This window comes from Thecamonas trahens, assembly GCF_000142905.1.
Source record: "Thecamonas trahens ATCC 50062 unplaced genomic scaffold supercont1.33, whole genome shotgun sequence".
Lineage (NCBI taxonomy): Eukaryota > Apusomonadida > Apusomonadidae > Thecamonas > Thecamonas trahens.
Window position 1 is genome coordinate 94,212 of NW_013657647.1, and position 16,631 is coordinate 110,842.

At 65.6% G+C, this 16,631-nt stretch overlaps 5 protein-coding genes across 5 annotated transcripts; 2 read left to right on the forward strand and 3 right to left on the reverse strand.

The window, feature by feature from the left end:
* Window positions 1-490: 490 nt before the first annotated feature.
* AMSG_06485 (uncharacterized protein) lies at window positions 491-3,091 on the forward strand (the record flags this gene model as incomplete). The annotated part of the gene is made up of 2 exons (XM_013900886.1): window positions 491-499; window positions 683-3,091. 2 exons carry the CDS (start codon window positions 491-493, stop codon window positions 3,089-3,091), a joined length of 2,418 nt encoding a protein of 805 aa, XP_013756340.1.
* A 14-nt stretch (window positions 3,092-3,105) lies between these two features.
* AMSG_06486 (peroxisomal targeting signal 2 receptor) lies at window positions 3,106-4,245 on the reverse strand (the record flags this gene model as incomplete). The annotated part of the gene is made up of 2 exons (XM_013900887.1): window positions 3,906-4,245; window positions 3,106-3,810 (listed from the first exon to the last, which is right to left on the reverse strand). Exons 1-2 carry the CDS (start codon window positions 3,960-3,962, stop codon window positions 3,106-3,108), a joined length of 762 nt encoding a protein of 253 aa, XP_013756341.1. The 5' UTR covers window positions 3,963-4,245.
* A 124-nt stretch (window positions 4,246-4,369) lies between these two features.
* AMSG_11982 (uncharacterized protein) lies at window positions 4,370-8,708 on the reverse strand (the record flags this gene model as incomplete). The annotated part of the gene is made up of 2 exons (XM_013900979.1): window positions 4,370-7,992; window positions 8,551-8,708. 2 exons carry the CDS (start codon window positions 8,706-8,708, stop codon window positions 4,395-4,397), a joined length of 3,756 nt encoding a protein of 1,251 aa, XP_013756433.1. The 3' UTR covers window positions 4,370-4,394.
* A 547-nt stretch (window positions 8,709-9,255) lies between these two features.
* On the forward strand, window positions 9,256-13,716 carry AMSG_06489 (uncharacterized protein; the record flags this gene model as incomplete). Its single annotated transcript, XM_013900888.1, has 1 exon — window positions 9,256-13,716. The coding sequence occupies one exon, from the start codon at window positions 9,256-9,258 to the stop codon at window positions 13,714-13,716; it is 4,461 nt and encodes a 1,486-aa protein (XP_013756342.1).
* Window positions 13,717-13,747: 31 nt separating this feature from the next.
* AMSG_11983 (uncharacterized protein) lies at window positions 13,748-15,846 on the reverse strand. The gene has a single exon (XM_013900980.1). The coding sequence runs from the start codon at window positions 15,764-15,766 to the stop codon at window positions 13,898-13,900; it is 1,869 nt and encodes a 622-aa protein (XP_013756434.1). The 5' UTR covers window positions 15,767-15,846; the 3' UTR covers window positions 13,748-13,897.
* Window positions 15,847-16,631: the final 785 nt, after the last annotated feature.

Below are 16,631 nucleotides of genomic sequence, written 5' to 3' on the forward strand. Positions count from 1 at the left end.
AACCCCACCAACCAACCACTTACCCGCCAACCAGAGCACAGCCATTACAGTCACCCCACTACCCCACCACCACCACCACCACCCACCCACCACCCACCACCCACCAGCCACCAGCCACCACCACTCCCTCACCATGGACAACAAACAGATAGAACAGGGGCAGGGCATTAGCCAGTACCTCCATCAACACCAAGTCGGGGAGAAGCTCTCGGAGGCTGTCAACGACATGGTTGCCTCTCTCCCTCCGGACCCCTTTGCCTGCCTCGGCCGTCACCTCATCGCCACCTTTCCCTCATCGCTCACCATCCATACTCTCTGCCTTACTTCTTCATTGTCGCCCTCTACTTGCTCGCCATTCTTGCTCCATCCCTGTCGCATCTCGCTCCTTCCTACCTCGGCTATGGCCCTCGCCAACGATGCCCAAGTCGCCGCGGCTGCTGCAGGCCTCTCCCTCATCGCTTCGGCTTCTCCCACTGCGCCTCGTCTGCTCATGGACATGGTCATTCCGCTGCTAAAGGCTGCTGCTGCCGCGGCTCTGGACAACGAGCTCGGCTCTCCTCACCGCCAAGAGCCGTCTCATCGTCACAGCTTGCCCTCGCACCACGGTCTCAACTCGTCGGCATCGGGTCATTCCTCTGTCCGCGCTTCAGGTGCAAGGGGCGCGAGCGGTGGCACATCGCAGCGCGGGAAGCGCGAGTCTGGAGCTGGTGGTGGCGGGGCTGACCGCAGTCTCTCATCGGCAAGGAGCAAGCGCGACTCGTCGGCCACAGAGTCTACCGATGACCGCCTCTTTGGCGGCGTTGCTGGAAGCATCTCGTTGGAGCAGGTGGCGACAGTCTCACTCGATGCGGCAGTCGCTGCTCTCCTTGCCTCGCCCGAGGTTGCCCGCCTTGGCATTTTCCTTGCGCCGCAGGACCGCCGGATGATCCACACCCTTGGCTCCTCGCTGGCAGAGCTTGTCGCCAGCCACGTGGCCGACATCCATGCCGAGCTCGCGCAGGAGGACGCCGTCGCTCGCGCCGCCGCTGCCGCCTCCTTGTCGGGCGCGCCGGCGCGCTCGCCGCGCTCGCCGCACAACTCCTCGCCCAAGTCGGGCAAGTCGGGCAAGTCGGCCCGTCCATCACCATCCCGCTCCTCTGCCCGCAAGCGTCAAGACAAGCGCCGCTCCGACGCCCCGAGGCCTGCCGCTGCGCCTGCCGCCGACCACGACGCTCATGATGCTGCGCCTCGCCCACCAGCTCCTACCGTCTCACCTGAGCGCCTGGCAGCCGCTGTTGATGCCATCGTTGACGAGCTGCTGGGCCCGGCTTGTCGCCCGCTGGGGCTTCTTCAGTTTGACGGCCTTGACGACGCGGTCGCCACTGTCGAGACTGCACTCCGCGGTGCCGACCTGCACCTCGAGGCCGTTGACCTCAAGCTCCTCTCACTCGCCGCCAAGCCGCAAGCATGGCAAGTCGGCTCGTGGCCCATCGAGCCCATGCCCGAGCGCCCTGGCGCAGCATCGCCCGACTCGGACGGCGCGCAACAGAGCCCGGAACAGTGGGAGGCTACTCACGTTCCGCAGCCAGAGCCGACCACAGGCGTCCCGCCTGCTGTCACGGCTGCTGTATCGCTCGCGGTCCTTCGCGCCTGTATGCGCGCGGCGCCGCAGCCTGTCCCGCGACTTCCGGGCCTGCCGTACCTCGACTGGCTCGCCGCCCGCTTCTCCACCACCGCCCGCGTTCCCATTCCGGTCATCCCGCTCGTCTCCGCTGGCCTCACCACTGGCGCCAAGTTCCGACAGCGGCGAGTCTGGCTTGTCCCGCGCACACCCAAAGCCAATCTACTCTCTGTCGTGCCCGACGTCTATGCTGCCTTTGGCGCCGCGCTCGCCGACCGCATGGGCGCCGCCTTTGGCATCGCATCGCCCGCCAACGGCTACCTTCCCGCCAAGCTCGACTCTCTCGATGGCGTCGTCTCGCTCCTCGATGAGGCTGCAGTGGCCGTTGCGAGTCCGCCTGTCCGCGCACCTCCGCGTCCGGGCCCGGCCCTCAAGCTCTGGGTCGAGGCCGAGCCCGATGCCGCCTACATTGCCCGCATCCGGCGCTACGACGTCTCCGGTGCTGCGTCCTGTGGCCTGCTCCCGACTGGGGTTGGCTCGAACTCGTCGTCGTCCAAGACGCAGCTCCGCTCGGCCGCTGACCTGCTCAGCGTTTACAAGTCCAAGGTCCTCAACACGGACGCCGTCACTGGTATCATCCAGCCGTTTGCTACCGCCGACGACGACGGCTATGCGCTCACGGCGGCGGACCCTGGGTTCTGCGTCGCGGTCTCGACCGCGCCCGGAGCCGCGACGTCGCCGGCATCGGCCACAAGCATGTCACCGCGATTTGCTGACGACGACCATGCCCTTGTTCGTGTCCGCAGCAGCGGCGGGACTTCAAGCAACGCGTCAGTCGCCTCTAACCGCTCCACAAGCGGTTCGCGTCGGCGCCGCAAGCCCAGCAGTCGCGCTGTCGGCCACGACGAGCCGGCCTCGCCCAGGTCTCCGGTCACTCCAACCTCGCCTATGTCGTCCAAGAGCCGTCGCTCGCGGCGTGCCCGCAAGTCGGCTGCCGCCAGCATCGTCGACGGCGCCCCGCCGCCCAAAATTAGCGCCCCGCCGCCGCTCTCCAACCTCGCCCGCGACGCCAAGGCCCAGACAGGCACCGCGCCCGACGAGCCGGCGGCGCTCTTTGGCCGATCCACAAAGCACCCGCGCAATCGCAGGCACGTTGTTGCACCAAGCCACGCCACCGCAGGCACCAACTGGTCGCAGCCGGAGCACCAGGTCCAAGTCGCCAACAAGTACTCGGTCGTCACCCTTACGCTCGCGTCGTGCGCAACAGTCTCGGCACTCATGCGGACCGTCGCTGAGCTGCACGAGCGCGGCCGGTCGGTGGCTCTCGACCTCGGCCCGGACCAGATCGCCAGCGGCAATGGGCCCGAGTTGATGGAGCTTGCCGCCGCCGCAGGTGTCGACTACGTCGTCCTCGGTGCGCTCTCGGACCCTCATGCTGCCGCAGCCTACGCCCGCCTCCTCGATATCGCCACCGCTGCTGACGCCATGTAGCTGAGCAGCGAGACTCACAGCGGCACCGCCGGCCGCACCCGCCCCGGATCGTCGCCCACACCAAACACAAACAGCGAGTCGTCCCACCCGGCAGTCGCCAGCACATTGTCCAGAAAGAGCGACCAGTCGAGCCCAACCACAAACTCGCTATGATGCTCCAGCCGCTGCAGAATGGTCGCCGTGCCCGTCGCCGCCACGCTTGACAAGTCCCACACCATGGCCGCCATGTCGTAGCCGGCCGACGCCAGCAAGTGCTCCGAGAACGGCGAAAAGAGGACCCGCCGGACTGCCAGCGAGTGGCCCTCCAGCACCGCGGTCGGCGCCCGCGGAGCCCGCACGTCCCACAGCGCGATGCTGGTGTCCACAGAGCCCGTCACCATCACATGCTCCGCGTACTTGTTAAAGTCGCACGAGAGAACTTCAAAGTCGTGTGCCGGCAGCGTCAGCACCGCTCCGCCCGGCGTCTTGGTGTCAAACAGCCGCAGCGTTGCATCACCCGAGCATCCAGCTAAAAGCGTGGGCGAGTGCGGCGCCCACGCCGCTGTGTACACACAGTACTTAAAGTCGGTGTAGCTCAATATCGGCGCCGCCGCATTCGGGTCCCACACCCGCAGCGTAGCGTCCCACGATCCCGACGCAAAGCAAGTCTTGCTCAGCGGCGACCACGCCACAGACGCCACCTCAGCCTCGTGCCCGGTCCATCCCGCTAGCGGCGTCGTCTCCGCCCCCGGTCGGCCATCCATCATCAGCTCGCTCTCGCCAGCACCAGCGCCGCCAGCAAACACATCATACAGCCGCAGCATGCCATCAGCACCAGCGGTGAGAACATGGCCATGACAAGCTTCTGACCACGCCAGATCGTAAATGCCATCCTTTGTCTGCAGCGGCAGTCCGATCGGCATCAAACTGCCTGAAGCCGGATCGTAGCGAAAAAACACAGCACTGCCTTGCCCGACAATGCCAAAGTGCTGTGCCGTGGCCACACCCACCAATTCGCCGTCATACGGCGAGAAGGCCACCGAGTGGCCAGCAAACGGAAGCCTAGCATATGCTGCTGCTGCACCTCCTGCCGCCATGACTATGATATAATATTGCTACGGCTATACTACTTCTCGTGCTCTGCTTGAATTGACTTCTTCCCCCTCTGCTCGCCCAGCTGCCCGAGTTGAGTATACCACCACCCTGACCCGTGCTGCGTCGCCTCGACCGACTCAACTCGCAAAGCCGATACAACCACACTCGCCCCCCTTCCTCAACCCAACTCACTCCCGATCGCCGCCTCTTCCACATGCCTTCTTTTCTATCATTCGCTGGCTACACTCACCGACGGACCGGAACTCTCGACCACAGCATCGGCGTAGCGCTCGAGGGCCGCGACCGGGTTGACTGCCGCTGCAACCTTGGCACCAGCAGCGATACTGGCCTTGGCGCCGGCGGCGATCGGACGAGCCACGGCGACAGCTCCATCGGCGATGAGCCCGCCGGCGTCGGAAACGCCGCGCGAAGCCCTGATCGCCGCCGTCTCGCCAACATGTGCTGTCGTGACCAGCACATCTTGACCTGTCCGCGCTACCGGCCGCAGCACGTCCGACGTGACGTGGCCAGCGCCGCGAGCCACGTCGGCCACGCCACGTCCAACAACTCGCGAGCCCTTGGCTACGCCACCCACAGCAACCTCGGTGGCATCGACAACAACCTCGCCCACAGGCCGCGCGACCCGAACAGCAACGTCTGCACCGGCCTCCACAGCGTCCGCAAACTGAGATCCGACCACCCGCGCCCCCGACGCCGTGGCGCCGCCCACCCTGCGACCGACGTCCGCCACTCCGCGTCCGACAGGACGCAGCGCACCCTGAACGCCGAGCCCAGCTCGCCGCGCCACGTAAGCCGTCTCGTCGCCGATCACCACCGCAGCACCGCCGACCACCCGCCCGGCCTTGCGCACCGTAGTCCCCGTCGCATGCGTGACAGGCGCAATCACCGCCCTATCGACCACCGCGCCGCCGCGGACCGCGACATGACTCACGCCCGAGCCGGCTCGCACCACCGCGCGTCCGCCTGCAAGCGCCACGCCTGGCACAACATGGGTGACCACGTCTGTCGCACCGCGACCGACAGGGCGCAGGACGGTGGACCCGGCATGGGCCGCTGATCGCGACACGTCGACAACTCCCCGCCCGACTGGCCGCGCCACAGCAGCTGCGCCGTCGACAATTGCCATTGACCCATCACCGACCACTCGAGTCGCTGTCCGGCCAGCAATCGCCGAGCCGCGAGCCACCAATGTACCGGCATCAACCGCAGTCCGGACCACAGGTCGTGCCACATCAGCCGCCACGTGCGTTACGGTCGACGCCACGTCCTCCGCTACCCTCCCAATCGGGACCGCCACCACTCGCGCCGAGTGCACCGCTGCCGAAGCCGCATCTCGCGCCGCTCGACCGGTAACACGGCTGGCCTGGGCTGCCCCGCCCGCCACAGCTTCTGCTGCGTCTCGCGCCACCCGGCCAACAGGCACAGCCACGTGCTGAACCGAGGACCGCACCAGATCAGTCGTTCCGCGGCCGACGCCGCGCGCAGCCGCGCCGGCGGTGTCGGCCCCAGTTCGCGAGACCGCCAGCACGCCGCGCCGAACACCGCCAGCAACAGGCAAAGCTGCCGACGTCACCGAGGCTTCGGTGATGACTGCGACGTCTTGGATGGTCCGCATCACTGCGGCGGAAGCATCGTGGACGGCTCGATCAGTGGCGGCCGCAGCATCAGCCACGGCGCGTCCAACTGGACGTGCCACAGCACCCACCCCCAACCCGGTGGCCACGGCCGCAGCCACCGCTGTGCCACCAATAACAGCCGCAGTGTCGACAGTTCCGCGACCCATCACGCGCCCAGCATCGGCCACAGCGCGCACCGGCTTGCGCCCAGCATCGACCACCGTCCGGCCGACAGCGCCAGTCACATCCTTGGAGACCCGGGCGACGGCCGTTGCCGTGTCGGCGACAGTCGCCGTAGCCACAGCTGTGGCGTCGACAGCCGCGCGGACTGGGGGGACAGTCACCGCACGCACCAGACTCCTGGTATCGTGGACCACGTCCGAAATGACGTTTCCGGTCGCGCGGGTCGCGTCCACAACCGATCGGCCGACAGGCGTTGCCACCCTACCGGCCAGAGCAGCTGAGCCGCGGACGACGTCGGCTGCACCCACAACCGCTGCGTCAAGCCCGGCGACCGTCGCCAAGCCCAGCGCCCGCGCAGCGTCCATGGCCTTGCGCTTGCCCCGAGCAAACGGCGAGATGACCGAGAGCAGCGCAGCAAGCACCGGCCGGTTGATGTTTCGCAGAGCATCGATGGTCCGGGCCCGGCGTGCGTCCTTCTCGCTGCGCCGCGCGTCTTCTGTCGCCTGGGCTGCAGCTTGCCGCTCGGCCCGGGCAGCCCGGCGCGCCACGCGGTGGCGCCGCCGCTCCTCACGAGCCGCCGCTGCCTGGCGTCTCGCCTCCCCATCAGCGGCAGCTCGATCACGCTTTCGAGCCTCCTTCACCTGCTCTCGCACCGTTGATCGCAGCTGCGCGTACTCGGACTTGGCCGCCGTCGCCGCTGCATCGGCCTGAGCGCGGGCCTCGGCCCGCTGCGCTGCGGCTTCTGCTCGTCGTGCTGCCTTGCGCGAGTCAGCAGCGGCTCGAGAAGTCCTCAATAATCCCGGTCGGTTCTCAGCCGCCTCGGCTCGCCGCTCGTCCGCAGCTTTGCGAGTCGCCTGCCGCGCCGTATCGGCCGAAGCCCGTGCCGCCGCTGCCGCCGCCCACCGTGCATCGCGCTCTTCACGACGCTGCTGCTTCGTCGCAGCCCTGTTGCGCTCGCGCTGTGTGTCGGCAGCGGCCCGCGTTTCGGCCTTGGAAGCCTTGGCCGCCGCCCGCTCCTCGCGCAGCGCAGCCTTGGCAGCAGGGCGCTCTACAGTGCGCTCGTTCCGGACAGCCTCCTTTCGCTCCGCAGCAGCCGCCAGAGCGGCGGCGCGGGCAGCAGCATCAGCTTCATCGGCGGCGGACCGGGCCGCCGCGCGCTCGGCCGCGCGCTCGGTATCGGCAGCAGCGCGAGCAGCGCGACGCTCAGCTGTGCTCGCCGCTGCGGCGTCGTCAGCAGCCATTCTCGCTTCGGCACGCGCAGTTTTGGCTGCAGCACGGGCGGCAGCAGCTTCGGCGTCGGCCGCAGCACGCTCGGCCGCCATGGCTTCGTGCGCCTCGCGGCGTGCAGCAGCATATGCTTCGTCGGCGGCTTGGCGACGCGCTGCTTTGGCCTCTGGAGCCGTTGCGCGCTCGGCAGCGCGGGCGTCGTCGGCGGTGCGCCGCGCTTCGCGCCGCAACTCCCACTTGTCGCGGTAAGCCGCGGCACTGGCAGCGTCGTTGGCCTCACGGCGCGCGGCGCGCTCGATCGCCTCGGCCTCGACGGCCTGGGCATGCATCATATCTTTGTGCTCGCGCTCGAGCCGCAGCGCCTCGGTCTCAGCCTCGTAGGCTTCGGTGGCGGCGTGGTCGGCCTCGGCGCGAGCCGCCTTGAGCGCGGCCCGGGCTTCGATCCGAGCCGCATCGGCGGCTGCCCACTCTGCCCTGCGACGCTCAACAGCTTGTGCATGGCCAGCATCGGCGGCAGCCTGCCGCTCACGCCGGGCAACTTTGTCCGCCTCCCACTCGGCCGCCCGCGCCTTGTCGCTAGCCGCCGCCGCCTCGGCCGCACGAGCACGAGCCACTGCCCGCGCCTGACGCATCTCCACAGTCGCGGCCTTGGCCTCTACCAGCGCCGCGTCCTCAGCCGCCCTTGCCGCAACTCGAGCCTCTACCTCGTCCTCTGCGCGGCGTCGGGCCTCTTTCTGGGCAGCGATGCGGGCTTCTACCTTGGCCGCCTTCCGCGCCGTTCTCTGCTCAGCATGCTCCCTCCGAGCACGCTCTCGCTCGATAGGCTTCTCCGCTGCACGGCGCTCCGCCTCTGCTCTTGCCACAGCATCAGCGGCACTCCGCGCCTTTCGCCTCGCCACCGCCGCTGCTCTCCTCCGACTTGTTCGCTCTGCATCGTACGTCGCCCTCAATCGGGCCTCGGCCGTCCTCGCCTCCCGGAACGCCTGTGCCCGAGCTGCGTCAGCTTGAGCCCGCGCCGTCACCGTCTCTGCACTCGGCATGATTCAGGTCTCCGTCACGGGTAACTATGTGTGTCCTTGTGCCCGTCGTTGTGCCTGTCCTTGTGTCGACGTCAGAGTCGACGTGTCCGTTGAGTCGTCGAGATGGTTGTCTGTCACTCCGAGCTGGCTTCCCATCCCTCCGTGCCGTTCGCCGTTTTAAACATGCTGGACTGCCTGAGAAGCATTGTTCTTTTCACTCTGGCGAGAGTCGTGGAACCCTTGACGGCATGGTCGTTCGGACGCAATTGCACATGCCATTCATAGTGAGCAACTCGACGATGCTTGACTTCCAGGTTACCGCCCGACGCTGCGCGACACCTGCTTGGCCTGCGGCTTGGGATGGGAGGCGTACCCGCACGTGATGGCGGCCGACACGTAGACGGATCCGGAGGAGCAGCGGGCGCGGACGGTACGGAGTTTGTCGTTGATGACCCCGACAATCGGGAAGGAGAGCATAACAGAGTTGAACACAGCGGCCGCCGGGCGGGAGAGCGCGAAGACGTAGTGGATCTTCTTGCGACGGGCGAGCTTGCTGGTCGGCGTGGCCGCGCAAGTGGTGGCACGCCACTCTGTACTGGATTCTGGACGCCGCGCTCACCGTAAAGGGATGAGTCGATCAGCGAGCACGTGCACGTGACACGTCGACCAACCTGGCCTACAGCCCAGTTGTGGGAGGGGAATGAAATGGCGAGATGGCCCATGGATGGGGATTGATGGACCAAACGTGGATGACTCGTGGATGGGGGACTGACGCTGTAGGGCTCGGGGTAGTACAGTGGTGGCAGTCGCTCGAGGGTATAAAAATTTATCGCCTGCACCCACAGCACCCCCCACCCCCCACACACTCACTCACCAATCCATCCTCCATCCATCTCATCTCGGAGCGGGAGCAAGCGAGGGAGGGGAGGTAACCCCTCTCTCGTTCATCGACACCGAGTGCAACGCGACTTTGAAGATCGGCACAACTCGATCAGCAAGGACTAGATAGTGTGGACAAGTAGCTATGGGATTGACTGGTCAGAACAAGCGCAAGCGGCCGGACGGGAGCCAAGGCTCGGCGGCGGTGGCGTCTGTTTCATCCGTCGTCGGAGCCGGCGGCGTCTCTGTCGACGACATGCTGGCAGCTGTGGCCACGCATGGCCTCAACGCACGGAACGAATGGAGCTGGGAGTCTGAGGCGTATGAGGAGCAGATCAACAACAAGGCCGGTGTGATTAAGGTGTCGAAAGGTACTGTCAATGACTCCACCAAGGCCAAGGCCTTCGCCAAGCTCCGGTCGACGCTCGTCCAGCAGTCGCTGCCGTTTTTCTGGGATCTGACCTCACTCTCGCAGAAGACCCGGGCGCACGCCGCGCACGGCATTGTCTCGCTCATTGCCAAGGCTCGGGTCGATTCGCCTGCTAAGGACGTGACGACCCTGGTGGAGTACGTTGTCAAGCGCCTGGTCCGTGGTATGGGTTCATCGTCGCAGGGTGCCCGCCAGGGCTACTCCGCCACACTCTCGACGCTCACCACTCTCGCCATCAACGACGTCATCGAGTCTGGCGCAGACTCGCCACTCGCTTCGGCTGCCAAGCTTGCCACGACCTTCAACATCCGTGCTGAGCTCGTCAACTTGGAGGAGTCGGACAAGGGCGGATACACACCGTCGGAGCGCCGCGATCAGCGGTACCGTGACGTCTTTGCCGTTCTCGCGGTCATTCACGGCACGACTGTCGCACTCAACGGCCTCGTGCCCGACGGCGCCAAGGCCAAGGCCCGTGCTGAGGTTGCCAAGCGTGTCTTTGACGTTGTCGGCCTCGACGCCAAGATCCTCCGCCGCACCGTCAACCTCGTCAACCGCTCGGTCGTCAACGAAGTGAGTCTCCTGCTCGCTGGCGACCTCGTCATCCGCGAGCTCATCTCGCTCGTTTCCAACGAGCCCGGCAAGGTTATTTCCCATGTCGTGCCGAGCCTCGCCGACGCTCTCGGCGGTACGCCGCGGTCCTTCACCGCCCCACTCGTCAACATGCTCGTCACCCTTACTCGGACCGACTCGTCCATGGACTGGGCCCCGGTGCTCTCGCCAAGCTGGTTCCGCTCTGGCACCTCGGCCGACGAATTGACTCCGGCCTTGCTCTTCTCCTCCAGCAACATCCGCATCATGATCTCCGCGGTCGTTGGCACCTCGACCAGCATCCCGTTCCCGTACATCTCAGCGCTCTCGGCCAACCTAGTGGCCCTTGCCGAGACTTGCGGCATCGACTCGCTCCCCACAGACGTCATGGCCGCCGTCGCCAAGCAATCGCGCTTCATCACGTCTGAAGGTGCCCTTCGCTCGCTCACCAGCTTTGCCGTCGCCTTTGTCGAGGCCTTTAGCAACACCGAGGCTGCCACCTCGGCCGGCGTCGCCGCTCTCCTTCGCATGCACGAGCTGATTGACACCTTCGCCGGCGTCATCCACGCAACCCACCCTGTCGCCAACCGCAACACGCTCGCTGCTGTCCGCAAACTCCTCGACATCATCGAGGCCCATGCCGCAGAGGCCACCACTGAGTTTGAGCCCATTCTCTCAGTCCTGCTCACCCCGGCCCGGCCGCCGCTGGCAGAGCAGGCCAAGCTTTATGCCGCCGCCGCGCCCGAGCGCGAGCGCGCCTCGCGCATCATGGGTGCCTCGGTCTTTGACGTCGCCATCGCCACCCGCATCGCTGCCATCTCGTCGGTCCGCCCGCCGATGGCCAGCATGTGGAAGAATGCCGCCTCTGGCATTGGCCAGTCCCCGCGGTCAGTCGCCGTGTACGAAGCCAACGTCATCGCCGCCATTGATATCCTTGTCAGCACCATCGCCACTGCCACCGACCGCTCGTCCGACGCCATCCTCCGGGCGCTTGTCGCCATGAGCGTCATGGGCAAGCTCACCGTCACCTCAAGCGCCGCTGACAGCGACCCGGTCGAGGACCGTGCCACCGCCGCCAAGGCCGCCGCCAAAGCCATCACTGCTGCCAAGCTGCCGCATAACCTCAGTGCATCCGCCACTACCCGCGATGTCTCGGCCATCTTTTCGATGCTCGTCACGCCGGCCATCCGCACTGTCGCCATCCGCGCCGTCTTCTCTATCCTCATGTCTGTGGCGTTTGTCGAGGAGACCTCGCACGAGGCCAAGTGGTCGGCCCGGACCTGGTCAGAGCGCTTTGTGGGTGTCTCCATGGCGCATGACGAGCTGTGGGTTTGCGTTGCGCTCGACACCCTCCGTGGCGCCGTCTTCCCCACTCTTACCTCGATCGACAATGTCATGTCTGTCTCCGGCACTGCTGCTGATGCCGCTGCCGAATCGGCCCTCGCTGTCCTCGACTCGGTCACCTCGGTCGCCCCGTTCACCGCCACAACGACGCATGCCTTTTCCAAGCTCTTTGGCCGCTCCAAGATCGACCACTCGGTTGTGTGCGCCCTCCACTCCCTCCACTCCCTCAACCTCGCTCTCGGTGTGGCCCTCGCCGTCGCACCGTCTCGGGATCTCGTTGACGTCCTCCGCGACACGGCCCAGGCCACCGTCCAGCTGCTGGCCAACGCCAAGCCGACCAAGAAGATCCTCTCCAAGCTCCCGTTCGGGCCGACGAGCAAGGACGAGCCGAACCCTTTCCATGTCATCGCCGACGCCATCGTTGCCATCAACGCTTCGGACCTGGCCTTTGTCCGTACGGCTGCCCTCACCATTGCACCCATGCTCGGCCCCGTCGTTAACGCCGGTGCCCTCGACATCTTTGCCGGCGTCATCTCGCAGAACGTGGCCGAGGCGCTCAACGAGATGGACGATGGCGGCGACGTCGACTTTGAGGACAACATGGACGACATGGAGATCGGCTCAGATGACGACGAGTCGGACGCGTCCGCCTCGGCAAGTGACGACGGTTCGGACAACTCGATCAAGGCCTCGCGCATTGCTGGCATGCCGGGTCTCTCGGCCGATGACGAGGCCGCCATGCGCCGCCAGCTCATTCTTCGCCACGCTGCCAACAACCCCGAGCTGGCACACACCCTCGGCATGGATGCCAACGAGGCCAGTGAGGCCGTCGATATGTCGGGCCTCAAGAACATGTCTGGCTCGGGTTCCGACTCGGGCTCAGGCTCGGGCTCAGGCTCGGGCTCAGGCTCGGGCTCGGGCTCAGGCTCGGGCTCGGGCTCAGGCTCGGGCTCGGGCTCAGGCTCAGACTCGGACGATGGCTCGGACGATGGCGCCGAGTCGTCGTCGTCGTCGGCCTCGCTTCCAGCGGCGACTGACGAGGAGATGTTGCGCATCGACGACCTTCTCTCGCAGGTCTTCAAGTCGTCGAACAAGAAGTACCGTAAGCGGGCACAGGAGCAGAAGGTCATTGGCTACATCCACTTTAAGATGCGGGTCATCAAGTTTGTGACGGCTCTGGTCAAGGCCATGCCGCCGACGCCGCTTGTCCTCGAGCTCGTGCTCCCTCTCATGGACGGGCTGACGGCGACCAAGGGCCTTGGCAATGCAAACAGCGACCTGACGAACGCCATCTCGACCGCTATCGGCGTTCTTGTCAAGGTCAAGGTGGTGATCAGCACGCCCGAGGCTGCGCTCCGGGCCTCGGTCATTCTTTCGACACTGTTTGGCAAGAACAACAGCGCCCGCTCGCGCCACGTCCGCGAGCAAGCGAGCAAGCTCATTCTTTGGCTTGGTGCCCGCACCACCGCGCCGTCGTGCTGCGAGCGCGAGGAGCTGTGCGACAAGCTTGGTGGCATGCTTGTCCAGATGATGACCGAGCTTGTTCGCTCCGGCCAGCGCCATGTCCACGACGCACAGGTCTTCCTCCAGAAGCTCTTCACCTCGTTCCCCACGGCACCGTACATGAAGCTCCCGGAGATTGTCTCCCTCCTTGGCAAGTGTGGCAACCTCCGCATCCTCCGCGACTTTCTGGACCTCACCGTCTCGCTTGTCCGCATGTCCAAGATGGTTGCGCGCGTCCTCGACGCCGAGCCACGGACCAAAATCTGCTCCGCCACCTACACCAAGCTCGCCCAGTGGTTTGGCTCGGCCGCGCTCCTCGCTGCCAAGGAGCACAAGACGAACGCCGTGCGCGGCGTCCTCAAGTCGGCAACCAAGGCCAGACTCTGTCTCAGCAAGGAGCTCAAGGCGTTCGATGCCGAGCCCGAGCTGGACTCGAAGACGCTCAACGCCATCGAGTCGAACGTCGACGATATTCTCGCCACCCACACCTCGGCCCCGCTCGTGCAACAGTGTCACGCCATTCTCCGCGGCTTTAGCGGCCAGGAGGCGCCCAAGCCGCAGTCCAAGAAGGCCCAGTCGGGCAACAAGGCCAGCACCAAGGGTTACGACGCCGTTGACGACCACGCCATCCCGGCGAGCAAGCGCGCCGCTATTGCCGCCAAGGCCAAGAAGGCCGCCAAGGCCGCACGCGCAGCACGCAAGGCCAAGAAGGCCGCATCGAAGAAGGCCAAGGCCGAGTGAATGTGTAGGGTGCATGCATGTAGCTCGACGCGCAATGACACAAGCGTGTTTCATGGGGGTGGAAGGCGGTGGCCAGTGACACAGTGAGTGCGCCACTAGCCATCGACGAGGCGTACGCCGGCGCAGAGAGGCGGAGGTGCGGCACAGCCGACGCCGAAAGCGTGCGCGTAGAAACTAACCCCTACGCCGAGGTAGTCATCGCCGCCGGTGACTCGGTCTGCGATGCGGCCTGTGACTCGCTAGCGCCGCCGGCGACTGAGCGGAACTCTGTCGAGTTGGATGAGAGGACCCACGCGTCAGGGAGAGTGCGCGGCAGGGCGTTGGCGTCCATGGCGATGGACTGATTCATGGGCGAAACAGCCATCGATCTCGAAGTGGCGGCAATAGGAACGTGGCCGAGAGAGTGCGAGGACGACGTCGCCATGCCCATGGCGTACTCGGGGTACGTCTGCCGGAGCACGTCCGAAACGGCCGAGATCGAGATGTTGGGGTTCGACAGCCGGGCTGATTCGTCGGTGAGTACCCTGAGCTCCGTCGGGATGTCGCCAGTCGATGGGACGTGGCCGAGCGAGACATCTCTGCTGAAGGGCGGCAGGCCGAGAGCGGCAGTGACGGGCGTTTGCGTTCCAGAGCCGACCTGGGAGCGCGGGCGCGAGGCCGGCTGTGCCGGCGGACCCATAGCTGAAGCCGGGCTCGAGCGATGGCGCTGGAGCTCGGTCGGCGGCAACGGCTTGGACCGCTTGGCCAGTGAGAGTAACAGATCCTCCTCCATCCGCAGCTGTGAAGCTTTGTCTGACGACTCGGGCGCGCGCTTGCGTTTGAGCGACGAGACCGAGAGTCTGCGCTCGGGCACGACAGCCATCGAGACGCGGTTGGCCGCCACGCCCGCGGGCACACGGTCGGGCACGGCGGGCGGCGGTGTGCTCAATGGCAGCGATGGGCGTGCGGACGGATGTGAGACGGGGGGCGGGGCAACTGGCGGCGGCATACCGGGGGCAGCAGCAGCAGCAGCAGCAGCCGCGGCAAACGCGGCCTGCATCGTCTGCTGGGTCTCCGCTGAGATAAACGGTGCCGGAATGACCGGAACATGCGGATGCTCCATGCCGGGTGGTAGCGGCATAGACGATGGGACCTCCGAGTAGGTGAGCTTGGCGATATTGGACTTTGAGAGCCGCATGAGCAGTGCCGAGTAGCGCGAGGCGTCGAGGGCGCGGGTAAAGGCGATGGGCTCGGGCACGTCGTCGGGCGTGTCGCGGAGGGCAAGGTACTTGGCGCGGATGATGTCGAGATCATCGGTGTTCTCTTGGATTTTGAGGGAGTCAAGGTCGATGTCAAAGACGGAACGGCGGAGAGCGGTGCCGCGCGACTTGCGCTTGGGCACTTTGCCTTCTGCCGCAGCTTGAGCCTGTGCGGCCCGCTTCTTTGCGCGGGCGCGCGATTGACGGTAGAACTTGCGCGAGTGTGTCTTGATCTGCTGGATGGTGCGGCGCGGAAGATAGTCTGCAATCTGGTCCCAGGCGCCGGCGCCAAAGTCTTCGACGGCAAGGAGGAAGAGGGCGTGCTCGGTCCGCGACCACATCTTAGGCTTGTTCGGGTCGTCATCTTCGGTGACGGCGTTGAGATAAGCCGGCGAGTGGACGTACTTGACAAGCGAGGACCAGAGCAGCGACTTGGGTGGGCCTTCCGCATCGCGGCTGGCAAGAATGTCGACAATATTGACATCAGTGCATGCCCAGTGGAGCGACTCGTCCGACTTTGCCGTCGACGAGACAATCTTGCCCGAGGTGATGCGTTTCTGGCGCGAGTAGTACTTTTGCCCGTGCGAGGCGACCTGCGACGGGTTCCGCGTCCGCACGTACTTGGTGGCGATGGATCGCCAGTCTCCGCGGCCAAAGACCTCCAATCCGATGACGAAGAGGACGTGCTCGTTTAGCGTCCACGACCGGCCTGCGGTTGAGCTGGCCGAGCTATCCATGGGTGATGCCAGCTTCCGCGCCCTGCTTCCAGACGGCATGTTCGACCGGGTTCGCGCCCGACTCCGAGGTGCCATACTTGTATGTAGCTCCTGTTTGCTGCCTCCTTGCCCTTGTCCTACCCTGCCTCGCCTGGGTCACTCTGGGTCGTGCCGAGACGGGTGTGTCTCGGTCACTGGTCTGGCGGGGCAAGTGGATAGCTTTGGGCCGGCCGGACAGCGGCAACAGAATGACACATCGTTCAACGAGAGCGCCCGACCTGGCCAGCCCTACGCTAGCCGCCATCAAACCACATGCTGCCTATCGCTTTATGGTAGAGTGTGAACTGTCAGACTCCGAGTCGCTCTCGCTCGGATTGGCGGAGAAGGATGACCCACCGCCCGAGTTGAGGGCATCGATAGAGACCCGAAATGTGCGCGGGACCGACGAAAGGGAGAGCAAGGCGCCCGATAACATGCTCGATGTGGTCGAGCTGGCCACAGAGTACACGCCGGTCGTCGGTGGCGAGGCCTGCTTTCGTGGAGTTGGGCCGATGAGCGCGAGTTGCGGCGCGTTGTAGCTGGTCGACGAGGACATATCAATGGCCGAGTCGGCATCCTGCACTAAATTGGGAACTTGCTTGTCTGCCTCTGTCGCCGCTAGTGACGACAGGTCATCAGATGCAGCAGCGCGCGGAGCCTCGCTTTCACCGGACGCCTCGATCGCGTGTTTCTGGGACGACGACAAATTCTCAAGCTTGCTGCTGGTGCCACGCCAAGACGACGGATGGCTCTCACACGTCGAGTGACGCCGCATCGCGGATAATGATGCTGTGGCAGAGAAGGTGGCGTCCGTCAAGTTGTACAAGTGACTGGCGCCGTTGTCGAGGAGTGCGTCGATCGTTCTGGAAATATCTCCAGACTCGCCAGAGCTCAGCAGCTCGTCGCCGACGAGTTTTTCTAG